At 34.8% G+C, this 17,631-nt stretch overlaps 1 protein-coding gene across 7 annotated transcripts in view; it reads right to left on the reverse strand.

Moving 5' to 3' along the window:
* Window positions 1-5,153: 5,153 nt before the first annotated feature.
* The window catches only part of ERG (ETS transcription factor ERG), a 122,878-nt gene continuing 110,400 nt past the window's right edge, over window positions 5,154-17,631 (reverse strand). For all 7 annotated transcript variants that reach the window (XM_026700515.2, XM_026700510.2, XM_087937642.1 and 4 more), the window contains 5 exons: window positions 13,878-13,949; window positions 10,900-10,968; window positions 9,725-9,781; window positions 7,971-8,018; window positions 5,154-6,977 (listed from right to left, as the gene is read on the reverse strand). In XM_026700515.2, the coding sequence (XP_026556300.1) occupies window positions 6,457-6,977; window positions 7,971-8,018; window positions 9,725-9,781; window positions 10,900-10,968; window positions 13,878-13,949 (767 nt within the window). In that variant the 3' untranslated portion in view covers window positions 5,154-6,456. The remainder of the gene's footprint in view (window positions 6,978-7,970; window positions 8,019-9,724; window positions 9,782-10,899; window positions 10,969-13,877; window positions 13,950-17,631) is intronic.

A 17,631-nucleotide genomic window follows, 5' to 3' on the forward strand; every position in this document is an offset into this window, starting at 1 on the left:
ATCCAGTTCTACAGAGGAATTATTGAATCTGTCATCTGCACCTCTATAACTGTCTGGTTTAGTTCTGCAACCCAACAGGACAGACACAGACTTCAGAGGATAATTAGGACTGCAGAAAAAAAAAATTCTACCAACCTGCCTTCATTTGAGGACCTGTATACTGCACAAGTCAAAAAGAGAGCTGTGAAAATATTTACAGACCCCTCACATCCTGGAAATAAACTGTTCAACTCCTTCCCTCAAAATGACACTATAGAGCACTGCACAACAGAACAACTAGACACAAGAGCAGTTTTTCCCTGAAAGCCATCACCCTGCTAAACTAATAATTCCCTCAACACTGTTACAATATCTGCACTACTATTAATCTGCACTACTGTTAATCTTCTCATCACTCCTTATCACCCATCCCCTCCCACTTGTGACTGTATGACTGTAACTTTGTCACTTGTATCCTTACGATTTATATTGACTGTTTCCTAGTATGATTTGATTGTTGATTGTACCCTATGACTATCATCAAGTGTCGTACCCTATGATTCTTGACTCTTGACGAATGTGTCTTTTCTTTTATGTACACTGAGAGTATTTACACCAAGACAAATTCCTTGTGTGTCCAATCACACTTGGCCAATAAAGTATAAAGTAAATTAAAAAATAAAGTAAGCGAAAGGAAATCTTTGGAACATGCTGTGGAAGAAACAAAATGAAACTATGGAATAGGAAAGAAAAGTAACTAACTGTAAAGACAGTTCAGCAGGAATGAGGATTGAAGATGCTGAAAATAAAATCAGTTGCTTGCAAAAGAGAACACCCCCACCTCCACCACCAAAGTCATACAGAAAATGTTTTGAGACAATTAAATATGATTGCAGTAACACATATGTCACTGTTTCTCAACCTTGGAAACTTTTAAGTGTGTGTACTTTAAATCCCAAAAGTTTGGTAGTTAAGGTTCACACATCTTAAGGTTGCCAAAGTTGAGAAATACTGATATATTAATCTCATGAGAGTACTCTGGATAGTTCCGGTGATCCTTGAATCCAATTCTCCATCTCACCACTGAGGGATTCCAGCAACAAATAATTAAAAAATGAGTAATTTATTTATTATTTATTTATTCAATTTCTATAGCCGCCCTTCTCAAGCAAGTGAGTTTAAAATAAAATAAATATATTATACTTTCCAGAAATTGAGTGACATGGTGGTCTAGTTTTGAAGATCTTGTCTCCCGCTTGGAAAGTTAAAAGTTCAATCCTAGGTAGCAGCTGATATTTCTCTCCTTGGATGCAAAGGGAAAATATCTGCTGAAAACTCTGTGTGGCATCTGGAAGGGCATCCAGCCAGTAAATGCTCAGCTCCATCAAGTCACCCTGACTCAAACAGGAATTAAGGAATTACAGGATCAAACAAGAGGGGATTTTTTCAGTGTTTTTCAGAAATTGAGCTGCTGCGGTATATTTCCAAGCAGAACTTAATGCATAATACAGAATTGGGACTGAACACTTTAGGGATAACCTTAAATGGTTTTAACACCTGCCCCTTTCTGGATCAGGTAGAATTATGATATTAATTCCAAGGAGCTTATATTTAGAATAGCAGTAATGAAGCACAACAGCCAACATTTCAAAATCATTCAGGATTTAGGGGACAAAAATACATGGTTGATAGTTGATGAAAAAACAAACAGGATTGTTATGAGTCACTGTTTTCTACTTGAAAAGCATATGCATACATACTATCACAACCATATTGTTTTTTGAGACAATATATTGTATCTGAAACTATGCATATCTCTGTCACTGATCATAATTTGAAGTAACCACGACTCATGGTAGTGAAACCATTGAAAAACTCAGGAAAATTAGTAGAATGAAAATATAATATACAATTATACTCAAGTCTCCTTAAAATGCTATGTTGCTATTGTTGTTGTCTTGCATTGTATTCTGTACTGTACACACAATGGCTTATATGTTGCCCAATTTTTCTAGAATATATACAATAGGAGAATTTGAAAGCTTTATGGAATTATCTGAATACAGTTTGCCAAGCTAAAACAACCATGCAGAACATTTCAAAACCAAATACAAAATAGAATATGACTGCTTGCCATAATATTTCTCCAGGAGGAAGTCTGTCTTGGGCTATGTGCTAGACAGTGGCAGGAATTCCTGCAATATTACAATTCTCATGCACAGAAATTCAACAAGAGTGAAATTCTGCTATTCATATGAAATGAAATGCAACTCATGATTGTTATGCATCCTCAGAACAGCTTTTGCATCTATATATATTTAATAAATAAGTAAATAAATAATAAATGAAACTCTTTCCGCTTGTATATTGAAGGTTGGGATTGGAGAATGCAAATATAAATTTTACTGAAAACTTTTAAAATAGTATTTCAGTAGGGAAAAATGTGACAAGTAGTGTGGTCACTAATATTTTTCCCCCAAAAGAGAAAACTATTTTGCTCTTTGAACTGATTTGCATTGCATTAAAATTAAGCTAACAAAATGTCCCTCTATATATATCTTTAACTGTTTTCTTTAAAAAATACCAACAAACCTGAAATTACTTTGGAGATGATAAGTGAAATTTCGACTTCAAATTTTGCAATGTAACAAAGGATTAAGAACATCAATAAGCAGGAACTTTGTTTCTGAAAACAATCACCATTTTGATACAATGCCCATCTGTATTAAAATACAACATTTCCATGGAATGGTGGACAATTAGCTGCCTGAGAGAGTAAATAGCACAAAATGCCAACAGGAACAAGTTCTCCATTTATTTTAAGAGGTCAGGAATAATACAAAAAAAAAAAAAATCTGAAACAGAGGAACAATAAAATCAGGTGCAAGAGGCCCTGGAAAATGACACTTGGCATCCATGCTATAGTAAGATTACAGTTCTTGCAGTTGAAGTGGAACTGTATCTAGGTAAGTTGATTTAATAATAACTACAAGATCAATGATAATGATAAGTATATTCTGCACTTTCCCTGGCTCTGGTGTATCATTTCATTGCTGGTAACACTGTGTTAAAACAAGGAAGACCATAAAAAATTCCCTCTCTTAAATACATGCTAAGAAGTGTGATAAAAAGCCAAAATTGATTGTTCTAGACCTAGTCACCATTTAATTATAATTATATTTTGGATCTTACACCAAGGAAGTAGTTATACCAAACATTTTGAAACAGTAACACTTTAATTCAAAAAGAAAAGTACAATTTTAAAGGTTATGTATCTTAGTAAAAACTTGTTAGTAACCATCCAACTACAGAAAGATAGAATGGCTTAAATGAGTGTGTTAAAAATATAGAGATATGAAATTGAAGTTCTCTGAATGAAAAACTGAAAAGATCAAAGTTCAGATATTAATAGCTGAATATCAGGACTGGAGAACTCAGAGACAATTAATATATTGTGGACATGTATGCAATGTAGGAGTGAAATTTTGAAATGACTTTGATATGTATGATGTAATGTTACAATTTTGAATTAGTTTTTGTTCAAATTTCATAGGAGAAAGTTTATTGTATCTAATACTATCCAGTTTCAACTTCTGGCAAGCTTAATACTACAGACAGCCTAACCTGTGATCCAGAATACTTGGATTTAATTCACATTCCATCATTTCTAATAACCTGAGAGTACCTCTTTGTACAGGAAACACCTGACTACAAAGAGAATATCAATTTCCTCTGTTTCCTGATGGGTGCATTTTTAAAATATCATTTTATTGTAATTTTTTAAAAACTCTCCCCCCGCCCAACAACTGACTGATGGTTCAGCTCTAGATTAAATTCAGCCCAGTCCTGACCCTGCTATCTAGCAAGATGAAGAAACTTGCTGCCAGGTAGATCTGGAGGCACTTTGCTCTCTTGCAGGGAACCAAATACATTGGTTCAAATCTACTTTTATTGAAAGCTATGTAAGTTCTGCACTTTGTATGGCAAAATTTAAGATAGATTTTGTTACATTTTAACTATTAGGCTTTGCTAAATTTCCTGTATAGATGAAAAAGTGCAAAGAGTGAATCAGTCAGTCAGGTGAATAGTCAAGCCTTGGAAGTACCTGAATTGCTTTTGCTTTGAGCAAATAATCATGCTAAGAAATGCATACAATTAATTCTATAAAAATATTCTAGACAAATCTACAAAGGTTGATACAGTATAAAGGAAGAATATATAAAGTGGATATGTGAAATTTTTTAATAAAACTCAAAATTCTCTCAATAAATATGTATGTATGTATGGAGAAGATCAATCCATATATACATCGATCACAGATGAATGCAAGTCCCCCATATCATAAAACCCGTTGTAGCAAAGAATTTTATATTTTAAGTAACTGAGTTTATTCAGAATGAAATCCATAATAATATTCTTTGGACTCTTTTTGTGTATATTTTAAAATTGGCCATAATTTTATTTAGGTTCCTTGTGCCAATGGAAAATATAGATAAATACATTTTAAAAACAGAGAATGGAACAGAGTTATTATACAGTATAATACTGGTGAGAGGCAGAGAAAGTTGTCTTGTTGAACAAGGAAGCAGGAAGCTAAAGTAATATGTGTCAATAAGGAAGGTAGAAGTGCTTTGGCTGCAGTTCTTTAAGGTAGAAATAAGAGATATACCAAATATATAGCCTTTTCTTATTCTTGTTCTCCCTGCTAATTATCATTTAATCTTCCTTACTATCATTGATATTTGACATGATATTAACACACTGAAAATTAATGTGATGCAATAGGCAGCAATCCATATAAAGGAATGGAAAACTTTGCTCTAGATTTATATATAAACAAAATTTTAGGATTATGAATATTTTCAAATTTCCAGATCAACATTAACAAGAGAAGCACATCAGAAATTCTGCAATAACCAAATGCCCTTTCAGACCTCCTGACAATTCCACCATCTAGTCTGAAGAGCATTCTCATTTGGTTTGCCAAATTGTAATAATTACCGTTAAATCTGAATTTTTAACAGGTGAAGTAAAAGTACGTATGTTCTAATTTCTTTCATTTCATTTTTAAACAGTATTTCAAGTTTATAAAGAATTTTTAAAAAGATTTATTTTTACTCATTACTTTCAAAAAGATGAAAATTTAGACAACAGTGAGAATCTGAATTGCCATGCTAGGCCAAGCTTATTTTATTACATACATTCTGCTTTCTAAGAACTAGTTAAATTCATAATGTAAACATGAAGCATACAGAGTTAAAATTCAAGGCCATAGTATTTCTGATTGTCATTTTTTTATGTCTTTGGTTGGCCGAGATCAACTCGTAGTGTATAAATGCATAAGTTATATAATTATTATATCAAAAGAAAAAATAACACTGATTGTATAATTCATTCTGACAAACGCACAGCGTTCGCGACTCGGAAAGAAAAACTGGCGCTGCCTAACAAATATGTCTACTGGCAATTGGGTTTTGTCCTTTTCAACTAAGTAGACAACAACTTCCCTTAAGAAGAATGAGGTTTGAAGTGTTATTTTAAATAGCACACAATTCCAGTTTAATATCTTTATAGAGAGATGCATACTTTGATTACCACTATTTCTCCCTCTTTTGACTTACAAATAAAGGCTTTGTTTTTTTCTTTGATAATACTGAAAATGGCTTAATACATACTATGGTATTTGTCATGTCCAAGCAAATACTTCTTCAAAAACTGTCAGTTTCTCCCTCTTTAACAGAAATACCTTTTCCTTCATCTTCATCACCCCATGTTCTCCTATTCCTTTCCTCTACATTGATCAGACACAGGGTTTTAATAGTGCTCTCGTGAGCTCCTATTTATTGCAACAGGGTCTGCATAGGAAAACTTCCTGACATTTGAACCCTTAGTCTACAATCATACACTTGCCCTTAGCACATTCTCAAACCCAATGTTTGGCTCAGAGCTCTGTAACATTATCAACACACTTTAACTTGTATTGTGTTCACAGTTTTGAAATATCTCATCCCTCCCTCTTGATGGAATACAGTCCATTTTATTCCAACCACAACATGGTCTCCTCGAGAAATAAATTTGTCCCGCTTTTTACATATTTGTTTTTTTGTTAAAAAAATAGTTAAGTTTTTTTTATGCATTTATATATTCATGTATTGCATCCAAGTTCGTAATAGAATATCCTTGTATTACTTTACTGTGATATGAAAAAAGACATAGTAATCTTATACATTTCTTCTGGTCCCATGTTTTAGTTATTATCACAAAATTTTACCTAAATATGTATTTCCTTCTTTCATGTTTAGACTTGATGTCAACATATTTAGTAGCATCTTTACACTTTTTAATATCTCTGTATAAAAAAGTTTGTTTTATATCCTAGTCAGTATTATCAGTCTTTCAGGCACATTTTGTTCAGATTTGCTGGTTCTAATTCCTTGTATTCCAGGAAAACATACCCTTTAAAATATTCTTTCCTCTTTAGTAGTAAGTGCCAAGGTGAGAAGGCATATGAGTGGTTGGGAGCCTAGTGTTGGGATAGATGCTTCCAGTTGGTGAATTCCAGTAAGGACTGGGTCCAGCAAAAAAGTTGGAGGAAGTAACAGGCAAAGCAGGAGCATGAGGAGCAACAAAGTTCATTTTCTGAGGGTGTGCATGATAGGAACTCATGTAGGGCAGGTCTGATGGATATTTATATATGGATGATTCTGGAGGATGTGGCTGAAGGGCTTGAGCAATTCCATGGAAGTCAAATTTGTAGGCATAACGTTTACCATGGACTTTAGTCATTATATTTTTGTCATAATAATAACGAAGAGCACGACTGAGCTTGTCATAGTTCATATTGGGTTTGCTCTTCCTTTCCCCCCAGCGCCGTGCAACTTCATCAGGGTCAGTCATCTTGAACTCTCCATTGGTACCTTCCCAGGTGATGCAATTAGAATTGGAGCTATCTGACAGAAGCTCCAACAAAAACTGCCACAGCTGTATCTGCCCACTCCCTGCAGGTAGGGAAAAAAAGAACCATTAGAGATATTTATTAGAAATTAACACAAAACTGTCTAGCCCATGTATGAAACAGTGGTCCATAATCTACATAGATCTCTGGGGTACTCTTTCCTTGTTTCTCAGCTGATTCACCTGCCTGCACAAGAAGAGGAAGATATGAGAGGACCAAAGATATGCAAAGATATCATAATTATCTATAAAGTACACTTTCACCCAAAGCTATCTTCTATGTGTTCATTAGAAAAGCAGAAAAGGTCTTTAAAACAAGGCAATTCCTATCCTTTGTACACAATCCTTGACTCATCATTCATAGCATGTGAACTTTGACGTTTAGTCCCATGAAAGTAAGGTATTGTAGTTAGTCAGACTCCACAGAAGACAATGTTTACTCTTTATTATTTAGGAAGATCAAATTACATATTTTAAAAATTAACGTTTTAACAATTTGCATTATGTATTGATTAACACTAAAAGTTTATTCTTCAGCATGGCCACTGATTTATTGGGATCTTTGCTAGATAGTCATTTACTTTTGAATTGGAAGTAGACAGTCTTTGTTTCAGATTTGTATCAGGATAACCATTCACTTTACAAGTAAATGTATGTAAATCTATAAATAAATTTCATATACTTTCTCATTGTTAAATTGTTGTTTTAAGTAACACAGATCAGATTGGTAGGATCCAAGCAGCCACACTAAAAATTTTAGAATCTATACTTGTTTTTCTAATGCTGCAGATCTCATCTAATATATTAACATGGTCTGAAAAGGAGCATGTTTTCAAAAACACTCAGTGACACATTAGTAGAGCTTTTAAACACTTCTCTTTCACTTTCCCCCTGTAGTTAAAATTAAAAACAATTTTGATGACAATGATAGACTCATAGAATGCAGAAATACCAGCTATCATCACTTGATCTTTTGGGTAATTAATACATTTCTTATTTTCAGGTAAAATTGCCAAAGCATTAATATTTTATCATACCTGGATTTGCAAGACGACTGCTTGTTGGACCAAGAATTTGATAAGGATCTAAATCAAGATAAAAATAGACATAAGCCAAAATTATGTAATAAATGTTTCCAAACTAAATGCAGGGGATTAATATGCATTATCATAATATTGTTAACTTAGGTAAACTATATTTATCTGCAAGGTAAATCTTCCATCAGTTAAAACAAATACATTTAGATACTCATATTCAAGTAACTATAGAATATAGTTCTATATTTTATATATAGAATAAAGCTGCATGGTGGCCTAGTGGTGCAGCTGCTGACCTCCCACTCAGAAGATTGAAAGTTAAATCCTAGATACCAGCAAATGTTTCTCTCCTAGGGTGCAAAGAAAAAAACTATCTGCAGTGAACCCTGTATGGTGTCAGGGAGGGCATCTGGTCCATAAATGTTCAGCTCCATCTACTCGCCCTGACTCTACCCCAAATGAGGGATTACAGGGTTGTCAAACGGGAGTTTATTCTAGTAACTATAGACAGGATTACAAAAAAAAAAAAAATCGTGCTTACTTGTACTCCTTAGTTAAGTTATGATGGTTTACCAGTCAAGGCCAATTTAATGAGTTTTATTGCCATCATGACAGAAATATGAAGGCTTTGAGGCATGAAGAGTAATGGACAGAGTTAAGTGGCTTTATACATACATACATATGCATATGCATACGCATACATATATACATACATACATACATACATATATACTGTATATATACACAGGTGTGGGATTCAGCTGGTTCAGGCCAGTTCATGCAAACCAGATGTTAAATTTACACTTGGTTCATTGAACTGGTAGTTGAACTGACAAGCTGGCCCCGCCCACCCTGCCCTGCTCCTCCCAAGAGTCTTCACACAGCCTGTTTTGGATGCAGGTAAGTGCAGGGTCCGTCTGGAGGCTCTGGGAGGGTGAAAAATGGCCCTCTTGGAAGTTCTGAAAGTCCAAAAATAGGCCTGTTTCCTGCTTCCAGAGGGCCTCTGGAGCCCAGGGGAGGCCATTTTTGCTCTCCCAGAGGCCTGAGGGAAGCCTTCGGACTCAGGGGAAGGCAAAAAACAGCCTTCCTGGAAGTTCCAGTAGGCCACGCCCACAATGGCCATGCCCACTCAGCAACTGGTTAGAGAAGTTGTTGGGATTTTTGAATCCCACCCCTGTATATGTATATATATATATTTGTGTGTGTGTGTTTCCAATAAGAAGTTTAGTAGGAGGTACTAACATCTATAACATTTTATTGAGGATTTCTCTCTTAGATAGAGATATAATACAGTATATTTCACCCTAATCTTTTAGGAATTTAACCAGGGAAAGGTTCAGATTCCAAAATAATACAGAAAGGACAAAGTTTTTTTCTCTCTCCATGACAATCCATTATGGTTAAAATTATTTTTATTCCTGTCCTTATATTGAAACCATGAATTTTGTATAGAACCAGTGAAACATATAATTCATGATCCCAGGCAAAAGATGATGCTGCAGAGCCAAGGACCTTATATCATTTTTAATTTAGTAGACAGGTTTTGCACATTACATTTATTTACCTTACTACTTGCATGACAGCTATCTTCATTATTTTAAAATAATTTGAAAAACAGTAGATAATACAGTACATTTAGTTTTTTACTATATATAAGATGGCTATTGCCTGCTCATAGTGCTCACACTAACCATAAACTACTGAACGTTTTCCATCACCTTTAGAATACAAAATATGCACAACCAAAGACATACCCAATTGAGGACGCTGGTCTTCTGTTTTGGTCACAGCTGAAGATGATGCTTGAGCAGCTAAAAACAGAAAACCAAACCAAAACCTTTATTACCATCTATGTCAAAGAGAGATATAATCAATATTCTTTGGAATGAAGGTACTTGGTACTTTAATCATAATAATAACAATCTCGCAGAAATAATATGAAATCTATTGATTTCAGAACAGCAGACACTGTGAAGGAATGGATATCGGGGGAAGGGGGTTGTTATGGTTTTTCTTGGCATTTGTCCAATATGACTGAAGGATCTGCATGTTTTTGCACTGCTTATCTAGTTTTTATAGCAAAACTACCAATATGGGGTACAATCAGAGGTGGTATTCAGCAGGTTTTGACCAGTTCTGGAGAAGCAGTGGTGGAAATTTTGAGTAGTCCGGATAATCGGCAAATACCACCTCTGACTGGAGATTTTACAGTATCCTTCCTCTGCCATGCCCACCAAGCCATGCCCACAGAACTGGTAGTAAAAAAATTTGAATCCCACCACTGGATACAATGAAGGTGTTTGCTCATTAACTTGGGTTGTCACAGAGCCCAAGAGGGAGTGACTGGTTCAAGGGTGGGATTCTACCGGTTCGGACCTTGTTCCGATGATCCAGTCCCCTGCCCCTGCTCTTTCCTGTGCTTTATGTCTTTTTGTTAGGAGCACAGCTGATTCACATGGCAAAGCAGTTTGCCGCATCTCAGCTGTTTCTTCAGCTGCAGTTGAAGGTAAGAGCATGCGGGTGAAGTGTGCGCTCACCGAACCAGTTGTTATACTGATTGAATTGCACCCCTGGATTGGTTCAAAATCATCCATCTGGCTTCCATAACTAAGGGACAACTAGAATATGGATTCCCTGTTCACATCTGGCTGAATTATTATTATTCATGAAATGTGTATGCCACTTGACTTCCAACAACCTTGAAGATCAAACTTATTGATTATAGCTACATAATGTACTCTTGATTTCACCATGAAACTCTAATTTATTAATATGTTCTCTCAATTCTCAAAACAGATAATGAAAGTCAGGATTTTTTTATAAAATATGTTTTTATATTGGTTGCTTTAAGTATGAAATTTGTGAAGGTGAAATGCTTTAGAAATAGTCATGATACTTCCGCTGGGTTTTCAGTTACGATATCTTTTACCTTTTGATTGAGGAGCAGGATGACCATGACTTGTCCATGCTGATCTTCTGGCTGGTTCATAAGGCATATCTGTGTGCAGAAGAAATCACTATAAGTCGATCTGATAGAAAATAGGAATCCTGCTTTAGGCCAAAAATGTCTGTCATCTGGTAGCTCTTGAAATTAGTAGTATTCCTGAGGGCAAAATATTCACCACAATATAAAATTCCACATTATTCTCACAGCTGTTTACTTAATTGCCACTGTATTAAAAAAAATCTCTTCCTGGAGTTATAAACATATACAGTGTTTGACATTTGTCCATCTATTATTGCATTGTATCACATTGCATTGCATTGCATTATTGTGTTCATTTGATTTGTATGGTTCTGTTCTATTTTGCATAGTAAAGTACCAAGATAATTAACAAATTAAAGATGAATTATTATTAATATTAAAATCATGGAAATAGCAGCCTTTATGATTCTGCATTTTTTTTCTCATTTTTTGAAAGCTCCAATTTATTATATGCATTCTGCATTTTTTTTGTCTCATTTTTTGAAAGCTCCAATTTATTATATGCATGCATGTATTAGTTAGATTAATGGAGACATGACACTGCAATCAAAGAGATAGCTATGAACCTTCCTTCTCAAAATTGCACTTATGAGAAAGTTATCTGTCGTATTATGGCTATTTATCAGTTTTCATTATAACACTGAAATAAGTTTAAGAAAATTTAATAAGGACTTGAAAATATAAAATTAATTTAAGGATATTCATAATATACATTACAACAGTATTAAAAATATCCTCAAATGAACTGTTTGCATGACCACACTCGAAATATCCTATTCTTTTTTTTTAAGTTTACATTTCAAGACATTTATGTTAAGATAGGGGTGGTGCATAACAGTATCTTCAACAAATATATTGTTGTGGAATATACACAATTTATATATTCTTGGAAAAGCAATAAGATTGCAATTTAACAGATTCCTTCAGAAGAAAAATGTATTAAAACATGAAATTGTGCCAGTCATATTTATTCATTTTTCTAAATGAAAGCTACTTCCTTTCTTTTTCCATCCTTATTTGAGAAGAATTTCTATATTATCTTTTGAAGATCTATCTCAAGTTTTTTTAAAATGTAATACGCATAAGAGATATGTGTGCATTAAGGCCTATAAGAAGTTTTGCTATGAGTGGAAAATCATTTAAAAAAGCAAACAATTCCAAATGATCTGTTTTGCTCCACACAATCTTTTTCACTCCTTACATTTGGCTGTGCATTAAAACTGTTTTGTTCCTGCTCTGTTTCTTTCTTATTATACTGTAGGATTATTTGATCCTTTTATTACTTAATTTAGTAATTTCTATTCCTTTCAACCAAACAGATCAGTGGAAATAAATTATATATAAAGGTTTGGGATTTTGCCTGTATGTTAGCAGAATAACTTTCGACAATTGAACAGGATTCAATTCATTGTGTATAGGCAAAACAGCAGCTGATGAAAGAAAAAAATTAGTAATGGCTAGTTTTAGCTGGGGTCTAGACAGAACTCCCTCAGCGAATGTCTACAGGAAAGGCAGTTGGACAGCCGCTAAGGAATATTGCTGACCATCTCCTCTTCCTATTTCATGACTCCAAACAGAATGCATGCAGCCTACGATGTACTTCTTGATATCTATACATATACACAGATGAAAAGGGATGGGAGAACAGAAACACACAGAGACATAATGGTTGCTTCATTACGCAGATAACAAAAAACAAAAGTCTGTTATGGTGACTGATGATAACGAAGCTGGAAAGGATGCTTTGTATTTTTCCTATCCTACAATTCTTTCCAAACAAAAGAGAATGTTGGAAATAAATTATGTAAAGGGGATGAAAACTCAATTTGCTTGTATAATTCTCCAAAATCAAATAGGGTCAATACTGGTGTGAAAGAAGATGGCAACCCATCTTCAGGTTCAATAATGGACCAGACTCTGCTGGTTGTGGGGAAAAGTTACAAATTCCCTTTTCATGTCACAATTAGAAGGCAGCTCAGAATGTTGGGAGCTTCTTAATCTTCTCCCTTCACAGCCATTTGGCCAGTATGCAGCTATTTTTAAGAAATTGAAATTGAAAAGAATTCTAGCACCATATTACTAGTACTCTCCCTATCTTATTATATACTGTGCAGGTTTTTGTGAAGAGAATATCAAAGTATATTGTTTGCTTTTATTTTTTATTAAAAATACTAAAAAAACTAATTCATAAATAAATAAATAGAAGGCACAAAACCAGAACCAAAAAAGTTGGTGTATTAAATTAATAAAATCCTCTTTATGCCTAATCTCTTTTAAACCAATTCCTCACAATGGGCAGCAGAGCTGTGTGGCCTATCCAGGCCTTAAAGTCAGGCCATCTCCCCATGGTCACCTGATCTTTCAGCACGCCCTAAAGTCTTTTAAAAATCATGTGCCAAATATTTCTTCCTATTCTCCCCCTGTCTGTTCATTTTTTCCCTTTGTTCCTGTTCAGCACCTACATCTAAACAGTGGCACTGACAATTATTCTCTCTTTCAGTAAAGAGAAACTTTTCTTTCTTTCAGTAAAAAATTTAATAGTGTTTCAGCATCCTGCAGAGCACAAGTACAGCTGTCTTGGTTTTCCTGCTGAATTCGATAGGCACTGAACAGATTCAGGATAAACAAAGAAAAAGCAAAAACAGAAAGTGTGCTGCCTATTAAGGGTAATGGGGGAGGGAATTCTGAGGAAGGAGAAAAATAGTTTGAAAAGAGGAAGGCTGTGACAGGAAGCAGAGTATCATCAAAGATTTCCTGGCATCTTTTCGTAATTAATGTCCTAGATACCAGTAGAGAATTTGGTATGGCTTGGCAACATGTGCTAAGCTCCAGGTGGACAAAACTACAGTCATGTGTTAAAAGGAAAAAAGGATAGAAATATCATATATTGTATAGTAAAACATGTACACATCTCTGCATACCTGGCCTGGTGGTAATTCTTTGTGTTGCTTCAGGATAAACTGAAGTATTTGGAAAAATAAATGCTGCACCTCCTGGAAGCAAGAATAAAAAAACCCCATCATTACTGCTTTGCTTAAACGCAAACAAAAGCCTAGCTGATATGGTTAAAAATTCAGATACATTCTTTTATCTATGTCCATCATGTTCTCCTAAGCTAAACAAACTGAGTACCCTACCTGACAAAGTTGAAAGCACAGAATCACTCATTCACTCAACAGAAGAACACTTAGCAACACGTTTTGAAACAACTATACAAGCAAGCCTAATTTCTCTTGAAAAGAAAATACAGTACAGATAAGTGAGTACCTATCAGCTCAACATCAAATCCCACAACAACCACAACCTCAACTACAATCACAACTACAACCCAAAATAACCACCAAACCACAGCCACAAACAATTACTATCCCTTCAAATAATTCCACAAATAATATCTCCTTACTCATCAGAGACACCATGGAATGTGAACAGAAACGTCCCAACGCCATCTTATTGGTCTCGAAGGCACCAAAGAATCAGATGACATCACCAAAGTTTGTGATATCATAAGCAACTCAAATACAACAAACGTCTCTCCTGAAGATATCATTGAAATAACCAGAGATGGCCATGGGTACAAATACAAGGACGGCTCTGTGGCCCCAAGATTTTGTAGAGTTGTATGCAAAAATGAGTCCAGCAAACACATATTCATTCATACAATAAACACCATTGCAAAAACCAATCCCAACCACAAAAAACTTCGCTCAAGACCAGACTTATCCAAAGAATCAGCTCTCGTGAACTCCACGCAGAACTCAAAAACCGTCTAGACAATGGAAAAAAGGACCTATACATTGACTACAGAGCTGATTGCATCAAAAGAAAGTCACAACATCACTCAAAACTAGGCATGCATGCCCCTAACTACCTCTATTCCAACCACAACTGGCCTTAAATGCAAGCTACTTAATGCAAGAAGCCTTGTGAATAAAATACCTGAATTCCTCCTCTTACTAAATACGGCTAAATTTGACATCATATTTGTCTGTGAAACATGGCTCAATGCATCTCTCCCTGACTCCATTACCACAGTAAGAAACTATCATGTTTACCGATCAGATCGTGAAATCCGTAGAGGAGGTGGTGTTGCTATCGTCTATAAAAAGTCCCTACATCTAAAAACCATCCAAGTTACTCAGGAGCTTGCTCTTCCTGAGACCATCGTCTGTGAACTGTCCTTAAATATCACATTTAGGTTCTTACTATGTTACAGAGCCCCTGATTATGACATTGAACATGCAAACAAGCTAAATACACTTCTAACATGGGCAGCATCCTGCCCACATGCTTTTATCTTTCTTGGTGACTTCAATCTACCTCATATTAACTGGACCCTTAACGAATGTACAACTGAACCCACACATGCAACCTTCTACAATGCAGTAACAAATCTGGGACTAGAACAACTAGTAACCAACGATACTAGACTTAACAACTGCCTCGATCTCATCTTCTGCAATAGTTTGAATTCAATTTACGGAATACAAATTAAAGAACCCTTTTCCAACAGTGACCACAACATGATTGACTTTTGTCTCAACATACGTCCACACAAAAATCATCACAATGATGAAATCCCCAATTATAACTTCAAAAAAGGCAATTATGATCTTATAAACAATGATCTCTCATCCCTTGATTGGCAATTTCTATTCTCTGGATGCAATACTGTAGAAGACCATTACAACATATTTTTACTTGAAGTCAAAGGAGTCATCAAACTATATGTACCATTAACAACTCCCAAAACCAGAAAAAACAAATTGCCCAAAACAATAAGGAAGCTTCAATCAAGAAAGAAATTACTTTGGCGGAAAAACAAATCTAGTCACGTTGCCAACTTCAAAAGCCAATACAAAAATTTATGCCACCAGATAAAAACTGAATGCACCAATTATCACATTAAACAAAAAGAAAACCTTCTATGCACCAATTCCACCCGCACTTTCTACAATTTTGTAAACAACAAACTAAAAGACTCAAAGTCCATCCCACCCCGAAAGGACTTAATGGTAAAGACAGCAACGACGACACTATTAAAGCCAACCTCTTTAACACATTCTTTGGATCAGTATTTGTAAACAGCAATGGATCATGCCCAGTATTTCCTAGTCGAACCACAGACAACTACAATGATCTAATACATATCAATTTTACAGAAGACAATGTTGAAAAAGCACTACGCAATCTAAAACCATCTCTATCTATTGGACTGGACGGAATATGTGCCTACTTCTTAAAAAAGCTGCCCACTGCCATAGCCGAACCTCTAAGCATAATCTTTGAAAAATCTTTCAGGACCAGCTCCTTGCCAAAACTATGGTCACAAGCAATTGTCATCCCTATCTTCAAAAAGGGATTAAGTAATTTTCAGCCTAGTTGAAAATTACAGACCAATCTCCTTATGCTGTGTCACCTGTAAAGTCATGGAATCAATTATTAACCAATCCATCATCCTCCACTTAGAAACAAACAACCTACTCTCTAATAAACAATTTGGTTTTAGGAAAAAACTATTATGTAATCTGCAACTCTTACACTGCAAAACATATGCACTACACAACTCAATCAGGGCAAAGCAATAGATGTAATCTACATAGACTTCTGTAAAGCCTTTGATTCAGTGGTACATGACAAACTACTCCTAAAACTAAAATCTTACGGTATCTCTGGACACCTGCATAACTGGACAGAAGCATTCCTGTTAAACAGACAACAAATGGTCAAAATTGGGAGCGTCGTATCAAATTCTGTACCTGTCAACAGTGGTGTCCCCCAAGGCAGTGTTCTAGGACCATCTCTTTTCATATTCTACATAAATGACCTCTGTGATCATATCAAGAGCAACTGTGTTCTCTTTGCTGATGATGTAAAGTTATTCAACAACACAGACAATACTGCTACCCTTCAAAACTATGAATTATGTATCAAAATGGTCAAATAAATGGCAACTTCAAATCTCAACAAATTAGCAAATTATTTTAAGCTACAGTATGAAATGCATGAAGTATTTTAAGAATGATATATCACATCTCTTTGTAAAAGGACAATTGTATAGAGCAAAACATGAATTGATGTCAAGTTGTTTAACATGTTATTGATCACATTTCTAAGTCCTATTCTAAGTGTGTAATTCCATATACTGTATTCATTTATACTGGGGAAATCAAAAGATACATAAATATAATTAACATTACTACTACTGGTAGTAATAATTATATAAAAATATAGAAAAAATATCAAGTGAAAAATCTATCCTTTCTTAAAAAGCGCCCAGAGCTAAGAATTATTATACAAGGTGTTATTTCTGGTCACTAGAAGTCATTAAAACTGTCAGGCATGAATGATAACAAAAATGAGGTATCCTGAACTTTTATTTGATCAAATTATAGATATTACATTACCAGATGCACAGTTCAAAAAAAAGGACTTGTTTTAATTACAGGCAGTTGAACAAAAATTAAAGCTATACAATTTGTCTCTTTTCCCTACTGCTTTTTAAAAAATTAATAATCTGATCTGATGGGCAAATATCTCACAAGAATATTTGCATTTTTCTGGGAAGTTATCTAATGATTCACAGTAGTAATCCAATGTACTGTAACTGATAAAAAGAATATAAGAGAAGCTAAATGTCTAGAAGCCCAGGAGATTAAACGGATATTTGTTTGG

Source organism: Pseudonaja textilis, chromosome 7, assembly GCF_049901715.1.
Source record: "Pseudonaja textilis isolate UNSWEBS1 chromosome 7, rPseTex1.2, whole genome shotgun sequence".
NCBI lineage: Eukaryota > Metazoa > Chordata > Lepidosauria > Squamata > Elapidae > Pseudonaja > Pseudonaja textilis.